This window comes from Colletes gigas, unplaced genomic scaffold (genome assembly GCF_013123115.1).
Source record: "Colletes gigas isolate AHSC1104 unplaced genomic scaffold, ASM1312311v1 Colletes_gigas_Sc00019, whole genome shotgun sequence".
NCBI lineage: Eukaryota > Metazoa > Arthropoda > Insecta > Hymenoptera > Colletidae > Colletes > Colletes gigas.
The window spans coordinates 2,023,689-2,044,182 of record NW_025106648.1 but is presented as its reverse complement, the minus strand read 5'-3'; the positions used below and the strand labels follow the sequence as shown (position 1 = coordinate 2,044,182).

At 36.4% G+C, this 20,494-nt stretch overlaps 1 protein-coding gene across 1 annotated transcript; it reads right to left on the bottom strand.

Moving 5' to 3' along the window:
- Window positions 1–854: 854 nt before the first annotated feature.
- LOC122400627 (inversin-like) lies at window positions 855–20,341 on the bottom strand. Its single transcript, XM_043402170.1, has 14 exons — window positions 20,136–20,341; window positions 18,214–18,548; window positions 14,177–14,453; window positions 13,161–13,409; window positions 10,949–11,373; window positions 10,309–10,567; window positions 8,891–9,936; window positions 6,824–7,708; window positions 6,143–6,531; window positions 4,026–4,361; window positions 3,672–3,748; window positions 2,766–2,920; window positions 2,017–2,087; window positions 855–1,019 (listed from the first exon to the last, which is right to left on the bottom strand). The coding sequence occupies exons 1-14, from the start codon at window positions 20,339–20,341 to the stop codon at window positions 855–857; spliced, it is 4,875 nt and encodes a 1,624-aa protein (XP_043258105.1).
- Window positions 20,342–20,494: the final 153 nt, after the last annotated feature.

The window sequence follows — 20,494 nt, the reverse complement described above, 5'->3', positions numbered from 1 at the left end:
TAATTTTGAAGTAGCAAATAAACATGAGTGATGTTTCGTTTGAAGATTGGGAAAACATGATCTGATTTATAATTGTTTATTTTACACAGCATTGCGTACACGCGTGCAGTCACGTGTAGCTGTTACCTTTACACAAATATACAATAAATGTATGCGTTAATTACCGTATGGCCCCTGCTTTTGCAAGAACGAACCGTCTTTCGTCGTACAAGAACAATAACGTTACAATTATGATCGGTGTTTGTGAATGTAATAATTTTTAATTTCTCGCAAAAGACAGCGCACAGTTCATAAGAAATACGCAGAGAGCTTGAAACAAACGTTGATCGAAGTGAACGAAATTATTATACAAAATTGTAGTTCCATTTTTCAACGTTATCGCTTAACTTTTAACGACACACTCGTTACGACTAAATAAAATTTATGCGTAGAACGCTTCGACCTAACTCATTATTCACAATGATAAATTACAACGCAATTCTTATATATTATTCAACATTTTTACAATAAGGTCGGTTACTTTTATACAGAATACATTTTCAATTCAATGCTTCCCGCGAATTTGTACATAAACCTTTCTCTGGCAGTTTTCGAATGTTTTGTTTACTTTTCGTAGACACATTATTCTACGTGAAACATAATATATCTTCGTGAAACTAATTTACAAATCCCGTAGAAAATTTGACGTTAATTAATTGTAATTTTTTATTAATCGTTACGTCCCGAAGAAAGAATAGAAAATTATGTAGAAAAAGATAGAAACGTCTTTGACATTTTTTTTTTTCTTTCAAGCGAATCGAAGAATTGCAGTAAAAATCGCCAAAACAAGAGGGCGTAGCTACCGCGAAGACTATTTAAACGCTTTTGGCATTTCTTTGAACACCGATCGACGATTTAGGCTTTTCCGTTTCGTGTGCTTCCCCTCTGACAGTGAACGTCACATAATATTTTTTTGTACGATCCAGTCTTTCAGCCGGAAGAGCTATTATCTGCTTCTCCTCTCCATGCGTTACTTCCACCTTCAACAAACAATATTTTACGATTCAAAATCAAGAGAAAAATATTAAGGGTGCATTTTAGTGTGAAATGCGATTTTTTTTAACTTTCTCGAGGAATTTTTTTCAAATAAACTATAACACCATTTGCAATATAATTTACAAGATGTAGTTGTGCATGTTTCAGTGATATTTTAAAATTTTTTAGATGAAAAAAAATTAAAATTGGTGACACTGCATACTCTCAAACATCCCTATAACAATGACGTTGATCATAACGTCTTTAAACAGCCATAACTTTGTTAATTTTAGGAGTTTAGGCACAAGGGTTTGCAGATATATTTCTCAACTTATATTCTTTAAGAAAATGAAAAAAAAGAATTCGATTTTTTGAAAGATTCACACTAGAATATCCTCTTAAGGGGTTGTTCTCATTTGCAAGTGTCAATTTTGAAATCAAACAATTATTAAACAATTTTTAAATTCTTCTTTCGTGTTTAGTCGTTTATCAAGATAACACGATGTAATTTTCATGCAATTATTATTAATTACTGCACACATGGTATAAGTAAAATGTAGATACAAATGTCGATAGTATCCATTAACAGAAAAAGGTATTAACAAATATACATGCAAACTAATGGTTTTAGAATTTATCTTTTTAATTTGCATTGTACATGACACAGAACATTTTCGTAACAAATGATTAAAATGGTAGGAGTTTGTTTAAATGATAAATTGAAGTGAAAAAAACACATTTGAAATGATCTATGACCAATCATATTTGTCACAAGGAACATTAGTTATTGACATTATTTACTTGCAAATTAAAGGGTTCAATATTTATAAAACTATCACTCTTCAAATATGTGCTTATTAAAATATTTTTCAGTGTATTTTTTTAACAGATATTTTTTTGTTTTCTAAATGATTTTTATCAACCCCTATAAATTTTTGTCTGCATTTTACTTGCAACCTGTACGTTATTCGATTTATTTCGTTTCAAATTGTCGAATGTTACCGTCATTTGTCCTTTTCCACGACTCTCTATCTTCGGAAGAAGATCCCCTTGTTCTTGGCCGGCTCCACCTACTGCAATTATAATCTACAATCACAATAGGGAAACTGACTCGTTTTGAATATCATCTGATTTGAATTTTCGCATTCAGAGTTCCATTTCTCTATCATAAAAATTCCAAGTGATGAATTTCATTTTTCGTACTATCAACGTTACTTACACGAAGTGAAAATGTCTAATTTTCATAAACTTTTTTCAGTACAGTAATCAGCAAACTATCTTTATTACATTAATCGACTCAGGACTTATTAATAAAACCTTTTGCTCGTTTCATGATGGAAATCTGATCTCGTCGAATAAAATATAAACATTTGTTTTACAATAATAAAATTCGAAATTCCAAAATATTCGTATTTGATGTATAAAATTCATATGCAAATTTAATAAAAATATTTTTTAATACTATTTACACAGGTAGATTCATTGTTGAAAAATATATAATTACTCAATTTACATGTTTTCTCTACGCTTGATAGTTTTCGTGAATTTAGCCAAGCACGTTTTTTACGTCTTTATTTTATGATAATAATCAAGTAATAAATGATTACTCTACAATCCTTCAAAGTTTCATCGAAGTTGGACATTATCACTTGGGGTAGTTTCTTCGTAAATAAAGGCTCAATTCCAGCAAAAATGTTAGAAATGGAATTCTGAAAATCACGTTTTGCCAAAAATATAGTATAGCAACGTACGGTATGTATACACAGGGAAAGAAGTGTAAGCGCTTGTTGCATGATGACAGCGATGAGTTTTCTGAGTACACTGTTTCGCCTCGGTGCAAAAATCTGGAGTGGCTGGCCTTCTCTGGAGCTTTCTCAGTTGATCGTAAAGAAAAGCTTCGAAATGCCTGATAAAAGAGTATTAATTGTATTATTATTGTGTATTAGAACAGAGCAATCGAAATTCAGTATAGTGATCGTACTCAAGAATTCTCGAGATTTTCTAACAAATTTCCATCTCCATCCCTCGAGAATGGAAGTAATTTTGAAACATTTCGAGATTTCCTATTCTTGAAGAAAGCTTTTCTACATTTTTTTGATCCTCTTTAGTTTTCTATAAATACTATAGCCTACAGACAATCTGCTTGCAATAATTGTTTTACGGTTTCTTACATCAGAGTAGGTACAATTGGAAGTTTATCTTTATTAAAATTTACCTTTCAATTTATATCTCCTTATTAATATTTATTAACCCTTTGCACACCTATGTCGAGTGTGACTCGACATCAATTTTTATCTCAGGAGCTCCTTTGTCGAGTCCTACACGACATTTTTTCAAGTCCAAACCATGGAGATATCATACACTTGAAAATTAAAAAATACAACAATAATGTAAATAAAACAGATATTTAATTGAATTTGTTTAAATTTGCCCTACTTTTTAGCTAACGTAAATTTCAAATAAAACACTTAAAAGCGTTGGAAGCTGCTGGTAACAAAATTCAAATATAATTCGGAGTGCAAAGGGTTAATATTCATATCGTACAATTTTTGTCTGAATAATTTGGGTTATCTTTTGAAAGAATTCTTCTCTAAAAAATTTAAATTCTATCTTCCCTAAAATATCACATTCAGGGTATAAAATTGAAAAATAATAACCTGAACGTTAAGGGTTGATCGTATTTTGCTACGCCCAGGGTGGGTCCAGCCATTCCAGCTTTATGGAAAGCGTCCACCTGCGAAAAATACATTTTAATAAAATAATGTTAAATATTAATATAACTACGGTGTTAACTCTGATTCAATGTTTCCCAATTTTCTTTGGATCAAGAATTAAAACAATTAAGTACGTTTGTACGTGTTAGTAAAGATCACGAGTGCAACATAATTTTTATTTGCCCCCAGAATATTTAAAATTGTCTCCTTGGGAAATATTGTTCTGATATTACCACGAAGCGTTAAACGTTAAGTGTTAATAATTAAATACACGAGAAAATGGACGATAGTCACTACCTGTCTCTTCACCAGAACTTGCTCGTTCGCTCTGCCATGACGTATCTGCAATCTCTTCAGTTCCATCAATTGAAAAAAAATCTTTCTCTCCAGATGATATCGTCGTAAGCTGATCTGTACGTCTCTAGTTATGGTGTCCATGTTAAGAGTCTGTTGTTTCTCAGTGTTGGGGCAACATTTCATGATCCTTCTTCTTGGTATCCTCGATACTCTTGGACTGGGTTCGATACCACTGTCTCTGCCGCCGCTGTCACGGCGCTGTTTCCCTTGCAATCGGTTCGTTCTACTCTCCTGAGGACTTTGGATCCGCGTCAAACGAGTACGAGTAGGCTGCACCTGCGTAAAATAGGGGGTATTTTACTGTAAAGTGCATTTTTTTAGACCTTATGGAATTTTTTGTGAATAAACTATAGCACCGTTTACAGTAAAATTTACAAGGTTTATTTCTACATGTTTCAGAGACATTTTAAAATTTTTTGGGCGAAAAAGAGTTGAAATTCGCTTTTAACACTAAACCTACTGGTTAAATAACCGTTTTTAAAATTTCGTTTAGAATTTTTAACATACAATGTTATTTTAGCCCCATTTAACTTCACGATTTTTCTTATTATAATTTTTCAATATTCACTTCTATTCTTATTTTGTTTTCTGAGAAAAATATGTAGTCTGTCTTGCCTACCACGACTGGTTATCTAACCGGTTGAACGATTTATATTTTTTTGAAAAATACTGAAAAAAATTTGGTATCAAATTCTGGTTAGCTTCTGATGTAAATAGGAAATATATAGCAAAGATAAAAGAAGAGAATCTTCAGTTTCTACTGTCTTAGAACAGTAGCAATGCGTATTAAAAATAGTTAAACTTTACACGCGTGTAGGTTAGAAATTACTATAGTTTTATTGATAATTGGGTCACTGATAGAAGTGGCAAAGCTTCTCCTTTAAAATGGTTTTTGGTTTTTGTCGATCCGACTTTCCGTTTTGGAGATATCGTAATTTATGTAAAAGACAATTTTTAAAATTCCGCTCTCTGCCCTAGAAAAGGCTATTAACGCGCATTAAAAATACTAAAACTTTGGACGCGTGCAGTTCCGAAACTACTAGTGCCTTATCCATTTTTGAGCCACCGTTAGAGGCGGCAAAGCCTCCCCTTTAAAATGGTTTTTGGTTTTTGTCGATCCGACTTTATGTTTTCGAGATATCGTAATTTATGTAAAAGGGTATTTTTCTCAATTTGACTATCTCTGTCTCCGTCTGACGCGTCGCGTTGGACCTCTCTCTCGCGCGTGAGTCGAGACAGTCACGTGACCAGGAAGTCGTAGTAATTCCAAGAATTTACTACGCACTGTTTACTACTGTCGCGCGCGCGAGTTCATTGATCCGAATGAAACGTAAACAAACGCTTCGGATCCTCGTATCTCCGAAACTATCGACTTGAAACTAAAATCCTCATATCTCCGGAACTAATAAAGCTATCGACTTGTTCGAACGCTCATTTTAAAGGGCATTTCATCCTCTATCCAGTGACTATACTAGCTACTATAATTTATGCTGTCTTCTATGTTTATTTTGAAATTTGTTCTGACTCTATGCACCCAAAGAAGTTTCAGCAACATTGATTATGCGACTGGTGTGCGATAAAACTGGATTATAAATTGTTTATTTAATTGAAAATGAATTTAAATTTGTATACAGGATTTTTGAATAAATGATTATGCCATTTTTCGTAAATAATTGTTTTCTCCGGAATTAACTATGGTATCGACTCGAAACAAAATTCATTTTCAAGGAGCTTACCTTGTATCAGATGAAAATTAAATAACTTCAACGTAGTTAGTAAATTATATTCTTTAAGACAATGCTAATAACAAGAAATCGAGTTTTTCAAAGGTTCACACTAGAATACCGCCTTAAGATTTTGCAGTCGACAAAGTTCTTAAACATTAATAACCCGAAAAATATTCTATTTTTGACCCTATAATGATACATTTTTATAAAGAAACTTTCATTCCAATTGGTGACCCAAAAGTCTCTATAAGAACCTTCTTTACATCACGAACCATCTGTCCACTCCAGTTTGTACATTTCACATGAAATCTAATTAAAAAAATTCCTTACTTGAGGTAACGAGTCCGACACTGAACTTCTACGGACATCGTGACCCACACGAGACGTTTCTTCCTCGCTGGTGCTCGGCAACACTCTCACTACTCCGATTTCGTTGTCCTCTTCTGGCTCGGTCTCGTGCTCCTCGTCCTCCCCGATCGCATCTCTGATTTCTTTCTCGATCTCTTCGTCCTCCTCGTCCCACTCCGGACTCTCGATGACCGCGACTATGGCGCTCCTATCCGGAGAACGTTCCTCCGAACTCTCGAACAAAGTCTTCTTTCGCGACGACGATCTTCCGCTGTTCCTAGCCTTCCCCGTCGAAGGCCTCGATCGTCTCGTCTGGGCCGACTTGGGGGAACTCGAGGAACTCTCGTCGATGTATCGAAAGCTCTCTTCTTCTGAAAGCACGCTCTTTTAACCCTTTGCACTCCGCTGGCGCCGCTATGGCGACAAACATACCTAATACGCACCATGGTTCGATTCAACTTTCATTTATGATAACACAAATTGAGTTCAGGAAATACAGGAATAAAATTTAAATTATAGGTATTTATACAGTTTTATGAGAAGAAGAATATTTTTCATTTTTAGAAGTCACATCACAAAATTGCAATTGATATTGCTAGTTGTCCATATTAATACTCTTGGTGTGCAAAGGGTTAAAAAAGGGTTAAAGTGTTCGATACTCACCTGCCGTCAACGCGTCCTCGATCGAGCGTTTTCTGATCTTCTTCGCGTCCTCGGTCTCGATCGTCTGATCGTCCAAGTTAGACTTCGCCGGCGACGAGTCCCGAACGACCTCCTCTTCGCCAGATAGCTTCCTCTTCGTGGCAACCGGTGTATCGATGCTCAGCGACCTGTCGTCGTCTTCCATCAACGCGGAGTCCCTGGACGCGGACGAAAATTCCACGGACTTTCCGCGAGCGGAATCCGCTTGATCCTTGTCGTCCGGCGACTCTTTGCTCGAACTCTCCAATTTGTTTCCACCATCTTTCTCTGGACTTTTCGCGGCTTCCTTATCGGTTTCCGGCGACTTCGACGACTCTTCCGCGCCATCTTTATCCGTTTTCTCCGACGTCGGTTTCGTCAACACCTTCTTCGTGGAAGACTCCCGTTTCTTACTGAATTCCCTCCTCTTACGACCACTGTTGCTCTTCGAGGGGCTGGCACTTCCGCTCGATTGCCTCGTTTTTGGCTTTCTTTCGTCGAACGACGGTTTCCTCCTGACCGTACCTGGTTCAGTTTTCGATTTACTTTCGGTCTCTTCTGGTGTTTGTCTTTTGTCTTCCTCCCCCTCCGACGGCGGAGTGTCTTCCGCAGTTCTGGACGTGGTAATTTCTTTTTTCGAACTGTCGGATTTACTCCTTTCCTCCGAGTCCTCGTATTCTTCTTTGGACGTGCGTTCGGACGCGTTCGTCTTATCGTCGTGAGATTTATCGAGGCTCTCGTCAGCTTTCGAGGTCGTTCCTTCGGACTTGGAGTCGTCTTCTGCCTGATTCTGTAGTCGTTGAGATTCTTTCTGGGAATCCAGCGTGGAAGCTTCCGACTCGGTTGTAGCGTGTGCGTCTAACCTGCCTGGAAAGAGGACTCTACAGAAAATTGACAATGAGATTTCTTGGATCGTTAGACTTGTATATAATGTAGGAAACGACTAGACATTTCCAGCAAAATTAGAACCAAATGTGTCGTAGTTGATCTTATATCTTTGTATTTTCTCGTAGTCCGGTGTAATTGTTGTTTTGTTACAGCCTTACATTTAATGCGAGATCATAGAGGCCAAAATAAGACAAAAACAAGAATAGCAATTTGTTGATTAAAGTTATTAATAATGTATTTTTTCGACCCATTTTTTGGGGGTTCTAGAGCCCCATTAATACGCATTGTTTACATTTTGAAACATTAAAATCCTCCAATCCGTTCAGAAGTTATGGTTTTTTAAATATACGCATGCAGGGGATCACCATTTCTGGTCAGACATTGTATTTTCGGTAAAGAATTTTTTTCTCGAAAATGTGCAGGATTTCGGGGGTATGTGTATTCACCAAAAATGATTGTAATTGACCCCTGCAATCAAAAATAATTTTTTTAGAACGATTTTAAATTTTTCAATTTCGCCGAAAAATTTCAGTAGCTACTCGAATTTTTTTCTCGAAAGTGCACAAGATTTCGAGGATATGTCTATTGACCAAAAATAATTGTAATTGACCCCTGCAACGGAGAATAATTTTTTTTAAACGATTTGAAATGTTTTAATTTTGTTGAAAAATTTCACAACTTCTCCAATTTTTGTCTGGAAAATGCGTAGGATTTCGGGGGTATGTCTATTAACCTAACATTGTTGTAATTGATCTCTGGAACCGAAAATAATTTTTCCAGAATGATTTGAAATTTTTTTTTTCGCCGAAAAATTTTCCAATCGGAATGGAACTTTAAACGTTAATAACTTTTTAAGGAAGCCTCAATCAACAAATTGAAACTCTTGATTTTCGTCTTATTTTGGCCTCTAAAATCTCACATTAAAATTTTTCTCAGATGTGGCCAAACACCCTGTATATGTACGACTTCCACAGGTGTTTAATTTGTATCATTTTAGCAAGATTAAGTTACATGTTGTACTTTCTTTATTTTGTAAATGAACGAAAACATTTATCATGGTATTAATATCCTATTCGAATTAAGATGAGCCTCCGATTCTACTTTTTCGACATGTTTCAGCCATGTTGATTTTTTCTAGCTCTGTTACGTTTAAAGTCTTACCTGTTTCATCTATTCCTTGCTGTCTCTTCCTTACTGTCTCTTCCGTGGAAGATGTCTTATCTTTCCCACTCTCGTCTGTCCTCGTATCTTCTTTACCTTGATCATCACCCGTATCTTTTTCACTTTGCCTGGTGTTCTCGTCACCTTGGCTCCTTCTTCTATCCTCCTCGCGTTGAGTCCTTTCCTGCGTGACTTGTTGCCTCATTTCTTCCACGTCTTTCTTCAAACTGGCTGCTTTCGTTACAAGATTGCTGCGCGATTCGTCACTCTGTTCAACGATATCGTCCACTTTGCTCGCGCTAGATCCATCATCCCTGGTCACCACTTCCGTCTCTATTACTTCAGTCCTTAACCTGTCGTCGAACGTCACTTCTTTCGTGCTTTCCAACACCGATTTCGGCGTGTCCGGAGGTTGGTCCTTGTGAACCATGGCTGTCACGATGACGCGTTCGACGGTTTCCTGGCTTGTGCTGTCGGTTATATCCTTACGATATCGAGTTTCGATTATTTTCCCTGGGCTATCCTTGTCCTCGTCGATCGAGGTCCTCGGGGTCTCTCGTTCGCAGAACTCAGACTCCTTGAACTCCTGTCCTTTGTCCGAGGATTGCGTTCGATCCGGCATACTGTCGCCATTGTTGGAAGATTTCGATCTGCTGGATTTCAATTTTCTTCTAGTGCTTTTGTGCGTCTTTGTAAATTTTGTCTCTTTCGAGCTCTCTCTGGGCGTCTTCGATCTCCTCCCAGACACCACCTTCTCGCATTTCTTTTCCACGGATCTTTTCACCACCACCATTTCCAGGCTGTCGTCGCTCACGCTTTCGTCGTCCTCGTCGTCCTTTCTCGAGTCCTCCTTCTCCTCCGTTTCATTGCCCTTGTCTACTTTACTCTCCTCTCTATGCGTTTCAGATTTTTGCCTCGACGAATCTTCGACTCGTTCGTAGCTGTCCGAATCTATCGAGGATTCGCTGGAATTCTGTTTAGATCTAGTTGACCTTTTCTTGCTTCTCTTTCTTCTTAACTTCCGGTCCGTGTCATCCTCATCGTACCTAAAATAACGTGATAATTACAGTAAAAAGGATAAATATTCGTTTGCAAATTTTCAATTTTAGATTTAAAATCTAAAATATTTCTGAAAAACACACCGTTGAACGGAATCGTCCAATTTGGTCGATTGGCAATAAATAAAATACATAATTGCTTCCGCGTGTCTTTCTTCAGAAATTCTTCTTTATCATTAAAAATAATGGGGTGTTTTAAATTCCAGTCTTATATGAGGTATCCTGCATATTTCATGACTCATTCTGTATCGAACACGAAACCAGGCAACTTTTACGGGCAAAGCATTCTTGTTTCGTCGAAAATTAAGATACGATCAATTTTAAATGAGACAACGATGTACAAATTAGGAAACATGTTACCTTGCTGATTCACTGCGTGCTCGTCTCTGATGATCTTTCTTCAAAGATGTCTTCGACAATCTGACTTCTTCTTCGCTGAAACTTCGACTATCCTGGCGAACCAGTTTTTTCAAATTTCCCCGACGTCGCGTTCTTTTCTCGATCCACTGTTCCTCGTAGTAGAGTTCTGGCAGTTTGAAACCACGACCTCGTCTACGAGGACTGCTCTCCGTGTCGGTGCTGCTGTCGACGTGTCTCATTTGCATTCTCGCCGCGAACACTGAGGCATTCATGTTCAAATTAAAAATCCAACGAAAGTATCAACGCTCGATCGTAAAAAATTCCATGCAAGTTTCACGAATTATCCAATTATTCGTAAATAACCAAGTAAATTTTATCTTAAACCCTTGCAAAGGATATCACCTTATAGGAATCTGAACTATAGACTCTAAACTTTCAAACAATTTTAAGTAATTTTATATCGTGAATAATTGTAAATATTGGTCTGATGAAGGATCGTTTAGAAATGTGTAAACATTGCATAAATGGTGAACAGTTCAAAGGCGGCATATTCAAATCTTTGCTACGACTACATCTGCAACAACCGTGGCACAGAAACTTTATATCTTAAAAATATCTGTGAAAATATACCTAACCTGACCTTTATTCGGTACAGTTCTCTGCATCTTGAGTTGGTGGGCCGTGGTGCCACCGTGCATTTGAATTAACTTTGCACAGTCCCTGTGCCCTCTGTAAAGCGCTGCGTCCAAGGCAGTCATCAGGTTGCCTTTGCTGGTTCGTAGCACGGCATTGATCCTGGCACCGTTGTCTAAAAGGGCCTTGCAGACATCCAAGTGTCCATGCAAAGCCGCCACGTGCAAAGGTGTCTTTCCGTCGTGGGTGGCGACGTCCAACGTGCCTGGACGTTTCTTCGCCAGCCATTTTATCAGCTCGATTCTGCCGGAAGCCACCGCCTCGTGAGCGACGCCGGTACCGCGAACAGTCCTCGCGTAAAGAGAACCGCCATGTTGTGCTAAGATCTTCAGGGTCTCCAATTGACCTTTGGCTGCAGCGCAAAGTGCTGGTCTGAAACGTGTCATACCTCCTATAACTTGAGTGTACTTAAAAATTCTTCTATTTTGGGATTAAACTGTATGGCCCTCCTTAGGCTGGAATATCTAATTCGATAAATGTGTTTAACTTCCAAATCACGCGTGTCTTAGAACTGGACTGTGGATCTTTAGAGAAATTCATGTTTTTATTAATAGAATTGATGAAATGGGAGCTTTGTAAATGGTTATCTCAACCCCTAAACCTTACATTTTTGCATGTTAAGTGCATTACATAGTTTTTTGAGAATTACAATTTCCCATAAATGTCTATTTATAGCATGAGATACGCTCCTTCAAAGTAGAACAAAATATTGAAAAGAACTGTGCATCAAATTTTAAGGGGATCCATGTGGATAGACTTGAATCTTCAATTTCGTGATGGCTTTAATTTGTCATTGGTTATTCAATAATTGGTTGGTCAATAATGGTCTATGGCTGTAAACTTAGAGTTGTTTCCTAAGTACTCTGTAAAATAGGTTCTAAGAATACACGGAACTTTAAATGTTATATTGTTTTTAATTATTAGGTAAGATACACTACGTACGTGGTTATAGTGGAGCAACGAGGATAGAGAGTTGAGAAGAGAGCTATAAGGCTGGCTGAAGAACTTTTATTTCTAGCTGCGCCGTTGTTATACACTGTCTTTCGCGATGCTCAACTATAAACTCTTTAGTTCCACTATAATCGTACCCTATTAGGAATTCCATTTTCCCAGTTTCAGTATGAAAGTACAACGCTTATGCTATACCGAGAACATAATGATACTGATGGTCTGTCTTTAGCCTCTAGTACACACGTATCGAGTATTATCAGTGTCATTGAACTCTAAGAACTTTGGTATCTAGCGTGTTCGCTAGCGAAACGTTAAAATCAATTTTCACATACACGCAGCATGCACCTTTGATAATAGATACAAGCGTACGGGAAATAAAAATTTAATTTCTTGTCACGAACGTCCGTTAAAGCTAAAACAATACTTTGACAGTCGGTAGAAGTAATTTGTATTATTCATTGACAATTAACAATTATTAATAGTACAATATAAACGATTTTCACCATTTTTTAGGTCTTCTTCAGATGTGAAAACTATTTTAAAAAATATATAAAATAAAATAAATACAATATCTTTTAATTATATATGAAAAATTAAATTAATTGTCTATGTATGTAAAGTGTTATGTATATCTTAAATTAACAAAAAATGTTTTTTAAACCTGTCTTTTTTCGGGAAAAAGAGACATTGATTCATTTAGTTTTACACGTTTGTTAAGAAGGATATTGAATTGATTTTATTTTCGATGGGTTTTAAAATATTTTCCACGTCTGAAGAAGTCTTAAACGAGTGGTCGGGAAATTCATGTTGTTTTATTAGTAATTGTTAATTCTTAACGAATAATATTTAATTTCAACCTCATTTTTTAATACTTAACCCTCTATTGCATAATGTGACCGAATAGCAACGAAATAAAATAAATCTGTAAATGTCATCGAGAATAAATATGACATATTCATGATGTTTTCTTATAACAACATAAATAGTCTCACAAATTCAGTTATTTCTTGTTCAGTTTGAGTATCGATTGATCCATGGAAATATATATGTAAATAACAAAAAAATTATTTTTTTATATAAATTTTAGAAAGTAAAATACCTTCATACCTTCATTCTATGCAATATAATATAGAAAGTTTTAAATATTTTCTCTCAATTTGAAAACAAGTATTTTAGCCAATATAAACAGCAATGACTTCGATATTTACGTTCTACCCTTTCGATCCTGCCGATTGGGATCAGCTCCTAGTTTTAGAATCAAAGCTGTGGCGTCAGCGTGGCCAAGGGTGGCTGCATAATGCAGAGCCGAGCATCCATTGTCGTCCACGTGGTCAGGATGAGCACCGCAAAGATTCACCAAAGCCTCCACGCATCTGGCGTGTCCTCTGGACGCAGCACAATGGAGAGCCGTGAGGCCATCTTTGTCTGCAGCCCCTGCAGCAGCTGAACCACCTGCTCTGTATTTTAATTACTGCTTTAGAATGAGCAATTCTTTCGATCTCTATCATGTTTCTAAACATTACGGCGCATGGAAGCTTCTGATCGATGAAAATACATGAAATTTAATTCTTTTATAATGCTTGTATCGATGAAAAAATATTTTCGATTATTAGCCTATTTATTCAAGTATTTTATTATACAATGTTTACGTTATTCTTCATGAATAATGCTACGTCAGAGCAAACTTTTTGAACAGTATTCTTTCTTTATTGATATTGTAGAATATATAGGGTGTTTTGATAATTATTCGATGTTCGTTAACGCCCAAGGGAATGTTACCATACGTTATCTTGTAATTTAACCCTTAAGTGGACTCTCAATCTTAGTTTAGTTGTTGGGCTCATGTGAATTCATAAAGTCATCTTTCTCTTCCACTTACCATGCAATAGATTCTTTAAAATACCAATTCTTTTATGCAATAAGTTTAGAAATACATGAAGGTATTAAAAATTTGAAAACTAAAGTAGGTGAGATTAATTTACGACTAATGTCAAGCATAGTCAATTCAATTCATTAGAACTCTGTGATGAAGACACTACTGAGAGTCCAACAATTTAATTATTTTAAATAATGTTGATTTTTACCAAATTAGTAAATGGAAATAAACTTTCCTTTAAAGTGTTTAAAAAATAATGAGTTAATGGAGGTTATTAGTTTAAACTTGTGGGAGGGCTCGTAGGGGCCCCAATAGTCCATTTAAGGGTTAAACAAGATGGAAGTGTACCTGGCCAATGCCAAGACAGCTTCAACGCTGCCAGCACTTGCTGCCCATAGAATTGGCTGTCTTCCGTCCTCGTCTTTCGCGTTTACATCGGCGCCGAATTCCAAGAGGGTTTGGAGAACTTTTAAGCCAACCTTCTTGGGCACAGCTAGCTCGGCAGTTGCGGCCGCGCCGCAACATTGAGCGGCATAGTGAAGAGGAGATCCCCCGCGGAGATCAGGCGTCGAGGGTCGTGCACCCGCTGCTAACACCAGCCGAACACACTCCGCTTCTCCGCATACTAAACACACGCAAAAACGTAGGTACACTCGAGCATACTTAAAGGGTTACGCCATGTCGAATGTTTAAAAAAATCTTTCCCTCAAATTGCTACGTGTCGACACTAACAAGGCAAAGGCAAGGCGTAGATTTAGCTGGTTTAAGAATATATAACAGATGTCTAATAATTTTTGAAATATTAATGATTAAAGTGTCATTATTATCTAGAAATATAATTTTAATTCGTCAACTGTCGATTACCACCATGGAGTAATGGTGAAGTAAGAGACCCCAACTCAGTAGGCCCAAGTTCAAGACATTTTTTTCAAATTCAAAGAGATATCATACACTTGAGAATTACAAAATACAACAAAAAAACAGATGTTTAATTGAATTTGTTTGTTAAATTGCCCTATGTTTTAGTTAACGTAAATTTCAAATAAAACACTTGAAAACGTTTGGAGCTGCTGGTAACAAAATTGAAATATAATTCGAAGTACAAAGGGTTAATATAGATAAAGAATAATGAAATGTAAGAATGTTAATTAACTTTTAAATAAAGTGTCTTTGTATTCATTAAAATATATATAACGTATATAAAAATTTAATATTGGTGATCAGGTGAAATTCTCCACTCACAGTAGCTGAAAACATTAAAGGAAGCATTAGGGGAACCATTTACCTCGCAATTGAAGAAAAAATAGAAAATTTATAATTATTATTCCGTACAACAATGTTACTTGTAAAAACAGCGTAAACAAACAGTCGTTGTAGGGTAAGCAGTTCTCGAACAACAAGTGTGCAAAGTTTGAATAAAATCGGTAACCCGAAGGCCTTGCCCTCTCCTTGTAACTATTTTTATGCACGGTAGCTCTCAGGATAAATACCATCGACCTGGTGTAACGCCTTAGACGTTGCATTGTTATGCTAATTATTAATATTTTGTGATCCGAATCGGCCTTTGGTTTCGTTCAACCCTCACACGTTTAATTATTCTGACAGAATAATAGAAAACATACATCTGTGACTTCACTGACAGTTTGCAATCACTTTCTGAATGTTCCATGAATCGCGTCAATCTATTTTCTAGGTATGCGAATGCAGAAATAGCAGATCGTCATAGTGCTATTGAACGAAATAATTCTCAGTGTCATTTTTTGCACAGATGCTAGATTAAGATAACCGGTTGCCTTTTTATGAATAAATATTCTTTTTTTCTTCGTCGTTTGTAAACGAATCGTTTGATCGAAGAAAATCTGCACGCTATTGCGCAATCAAGCCACCAATGTTTGTCGTTAACGCATCAGTAGGAATAATTGATCATTTAATCGTATCATGGTGTGATTCATTGAAAGGGGAGGGAGATTATATAATTTGGAATTACTGGTATGGAGGTGCATAGTGAAGTATAAAGACACCTATTGTGTATATTTGTAAAGTGACACATGGATTACCACTGTGTAACTTACACAAAATGTTTGATACCTCAGAGAACTGACTTCTAAGATTATCTTTAATTATCATGATTCGATACACGATGAAGAATTAATTTTACAAGCGTCAAAGTAACGATCGAGTTTGTGAATTATACAGATGAATCTGTCGATAGGAGCTTTTCTCCACCGTGAAACGGACGAACGAATGTAAGAGTAGGCAATTGCGGTGTCGAGCAATAAATCCGTGGTCATTTGAATACATCAAGGACGACTATGGTCAATCTCGTGGGTTATCTCGGCCTGGACCTCGCGTGTTCCTTGGCAGACCGGAATAACGTCATCGAAACTGACCCAGTAACCTTACTTGACCAATCCACCCTCGCTCTGTCGGAGATTGGCAGAAAAGATACGCTCGGTAATTCACAGTTTCCGCAGCTTCTAAGGAATCGTTAATGCGCGGTCGCGTAGGTTTTGACCTTTCCGCAATAAAAAAAAAAACCAACTCGATTTGCATTGAACCGACTATTTACGGCTATTTTTCACGAACTTGAATAATGCTCTAACAATCTCGATCGCGATCAGCCATCACCTCTGACCGTAAAATTACCACCCGGTCGCCTTGTTGCAAACTGAATATTAGACATTGAATGCTATGGCGGTAATTGTACAATACAAACCTAGGTACACCCACTTAACACTCGAAATTACGGCGACTATATTATTGTAAAAATAATGTATTTATGTTGTGATGTATTATTTTACATTTCTTTCTAACTTTTGGCTACCTGAATAGTGTAAATGGTTATGGTATAAGTATTTCGTCGTATCAGTTAAATTGTCCAATTTTATTTTCTGCTCAAAATTTAACGATGATGTACTTTTTATAACAGAGAATAATAATCTCAATATAAACGGTCAAAATGGGTAAAAATATATTATTATTAATTGTATGCTTGCTATGGTATTGGGATTAATTTAGCAACAATATTCAGAAGGATATAGAAAATTATAGTGATAGATGATATTTTCAAATATAATTGCGTACAAAATAACTTTGGTAAGTTTTCTGGCGATGAGAAATAATAATTTCTTTGCAGCACTTTATTTTCCAAAAAATTGATTTTGTGTATTGTGTTCTTAAATACTGATTAACTCCACTGTGTGGCACATATGAGTTACATGCTACCATATTTCTTCTCGCAATAGATATGCAATATGTGTAAACAAAAATACTCCTATTAGTTTTTATTTATTTTTAAGAATGAATTTGACTATGTCTATAGTACCCCCAGTTCCTGTATCAATAATATAGTTATTATTCCCATATAATAATGCTTAATCTACTAAAAAATTCTTTTTTTTGAAAGGTGCTATTAAATGTAAATATTTCACACTCTTAGGGGTAAGAGGCCCAAAAAAATGAGACAAGTTGTGAGCTAGGAAAGGAAACAAGCACTTATTCTGGCTATAGACACTGAAGGAAGACATTTAATTTGAGAATTATACGTAACTTCTCAAATTAACAAAGTTATGGCTGTTTAAAGATACAAAGCTTTAAAAGTTCGTTAAAAAAGTCGAAACTATGTTTACCAGAACGATGTCCACGATATCTCAAAATCTACTTGACCAATTGGCTCAAAATTTTAGATGCACTTTCAGTATATGTATAACTATAGCTCGTATTAAAATCGACTCAAAAGTCCTTTCCATTTCTTTAGGCCCAAAATTTTAAAAAAAGAACATGAACAAATTGATAATCAAACTTGAAAGTATTACCATTTTTTTAATTATCAACTTTTTTCTTTTGTTTTAGTATCAGGGATAACCAAACTCACACTAAATAAGAATATTTCAGGCTTCTTCATTTCAAATACACAAAATGGGTGGAATTATAAACACTATTTTGAGACAATCTTTTTTAAAAATTATGTTTGAGAGTATGCAATGTCATCAATTTTAATCTTCTTTCATCTAAAAAAATTTAAAAATGTCACCAACACATGTATAAATAGACCTTGTAAATTTTACTGCAACAGCTGTTATAGTTTATTTTCAAAAAATTTCTCACGAAAGTAAAAAAAAACGCATTTCACATAGAGTTAACATAGACTTAACACTTTCACTGCCACGTCAGCCACATATGGATGACAGTATACCATTGTGATACTAGAAAAATTAATTCTCGAGTTAAGATGTTGAGGGAAATTTTGTATGGAGTTTATGAATTTTAACAAGGTTACAATGATCTAAAATCAAAATTTTACTTTTGTAGAATATTATATGGTCTTGATCTGGCAGTGAAGGTGTTAAATGGACACCGAACGCAAGATATTTAAGAAATGGTACCGGTAGCCCAGTGAAGAACGCTGTGTCCCTCCAAGTCTTTGGCGTTCACGTCGGCACCGTTCGCTAGCAAAACAGCCACCAATTGTGTGTCCCCCGCGATGACTGCCAAATGAAGAGGCGTGTGCCCCTCGGCGTCGGGCGCGTTCACGAGTTCCGGTGCCGCCGCGGCGACGGCACCTCCGGTTCCAGCGTCCATGCAGTAATGCAAAGTGTTCCTCAAAGTGCGATCTCTGTAGCCGATCGTCTCCTCCTGCTCTTTTAACAGTCTCAGGACTCTTGCTCTGTCACCCTGTTGGCAAGCGTGCATCAAGGGCGTAGCGCCGATTTGCAGCACTCTGTAAGAGTTAAGCAGCCTTTTGCATCCGAGAATAGGATTCTCCGAACGTCGCTTCGATTCTATTTGACGTTCGTTCGCCGCGAGAACGTTGTCGATTAAGCGACAGGATAATGTCACTCGATGTACGATGCATTTTTTTAACGACTGATATTCGTGTTCGTGTTTGGCCAAACATTAAAAAAATTTAATGGGACATTCTAGAGGCTAAAATAAAACGAAAATCAAGAATAGCGATTTGTTGATTGAGGCGTCGTTTAAAAGTTGGACTGTGGAACAGCAATCTGCCAACAGCTGCATACACGTAATAGTGGTTCTACATGCGGAACTTTAAACGTTAATAACTTTTTAATGAAGCCTCAATCAACAAATTGGTATTCTTGATTTTTGTCTTATTTTGGTCTCTGGAATCTCCTATTAAAATTTTTCTCAGGGGTGGCTGAACACCCTGTATATTTAGTTCAATTTTATGAAAATCAATGGAGAAAAATGTTGAATATAAGAATAATCTCATTTTTCATGAGTAATAATATGATCTAAATATTAAATCCTATTTAGTAGGATGTATTTTTTTATCGACTTAGATTTATGTTCGAGGGATGAAAACTACCCTCAAAGTGGATGAAATATATATTTAGTTCAATTTTAGAAAATCAACGGAGGTAGAAAGAATGTTGAATATGAGAAATATCTCATTTTTCATGACTAATAATATGATCTAAATATTAAGTCCTATTTAGTATGATGTATTTTTTTATCGACTTAGATTTATGTTCGAGGGATGAAAACTACCCTCAAAGTGGATGAAATATATATTTAGTTCAATTTTAGAAAATCAACAGAGGTAGAATGAATGTTGAATATATTAGAAATATTTTATTTTTTACGACTAATAATATGATCTAATAATTTCTCGAAATCATAAGAAGTGCTACTGTAGTTAGTGAGTACTTTATAAATATTTATTTTGCCGTACGTTTTTGCTAGCTGAGAATTGCTTAATTTAAATAACATATATTTTCCTATTTTTCAAATTTCGTCAAGAACAATTAAAAACATAAATTTCGAGTTATAGAGGTCAGTTTGTACAAGTGCGTATTATAGAAGCTTCAAACGAACGATCAAATACCATTTTTAATTATCAATATGTATTCATAAATTGTACAACTTTTTTAATGAAACAGATTTGAAAACTTTTGTTAGGAAAATATTCATAACGTAAACGATACTTCACACTTATAGAACGTCGTAAATAACAGTTCAAATATAACATCATCAATATAATAACAAGAAACTCGACACTTTCAACGTGCATGGATGTAAAAGTGATTCCATTCTCGTTACACGAGAATTTCTATTCATTTGTTCTAATCTATGTGTAAATAATAAAAATTTCGTTGCAACAGTTTAAACGGAACCCATAGAAAAAGTTCCATATCCGTTTCAACCGTTGCAACGAACGCGTTGGTTCGAATTTGTCAGAAGCTTCGTGCACGTTTGTTAAAATTCGTCTACTCGCGAGCATAAGTAAAGCACCTGCTCTAAACAACGCCCGAAGAAATGCATATCGATCGAGGGGCTAGTGTACCTGTAAGGCCTTTTTTTCTGATGATCCTGATACCGTATAGCGCTGGGTGCATCACGCGACCATTGGATCCCAGGCGTTCTCTGTTTCTGGCGATGATTTCTGTATGGTGTCAGCGGGGGCAGGGACACATCGGCGACGGTTTCTTGCTGCTTCGGTTTAGGCTTCTCCTGGACCTTCAACGGGATCGGCGGAGTCTTAGTGTCCATGCCCGTCTCTGGCACCGGTTCGCAACTAGTCCGACCTCGCGTGGAAGCATCTTTCGCCCTCTCGGCGGATCGAATTCATCGCGCCGAAGAGAATGTCCGGTACCTCTACCCTCACTGAAGTGGGTCAGTGCTTGGAAAAAAGATATCGAGCAT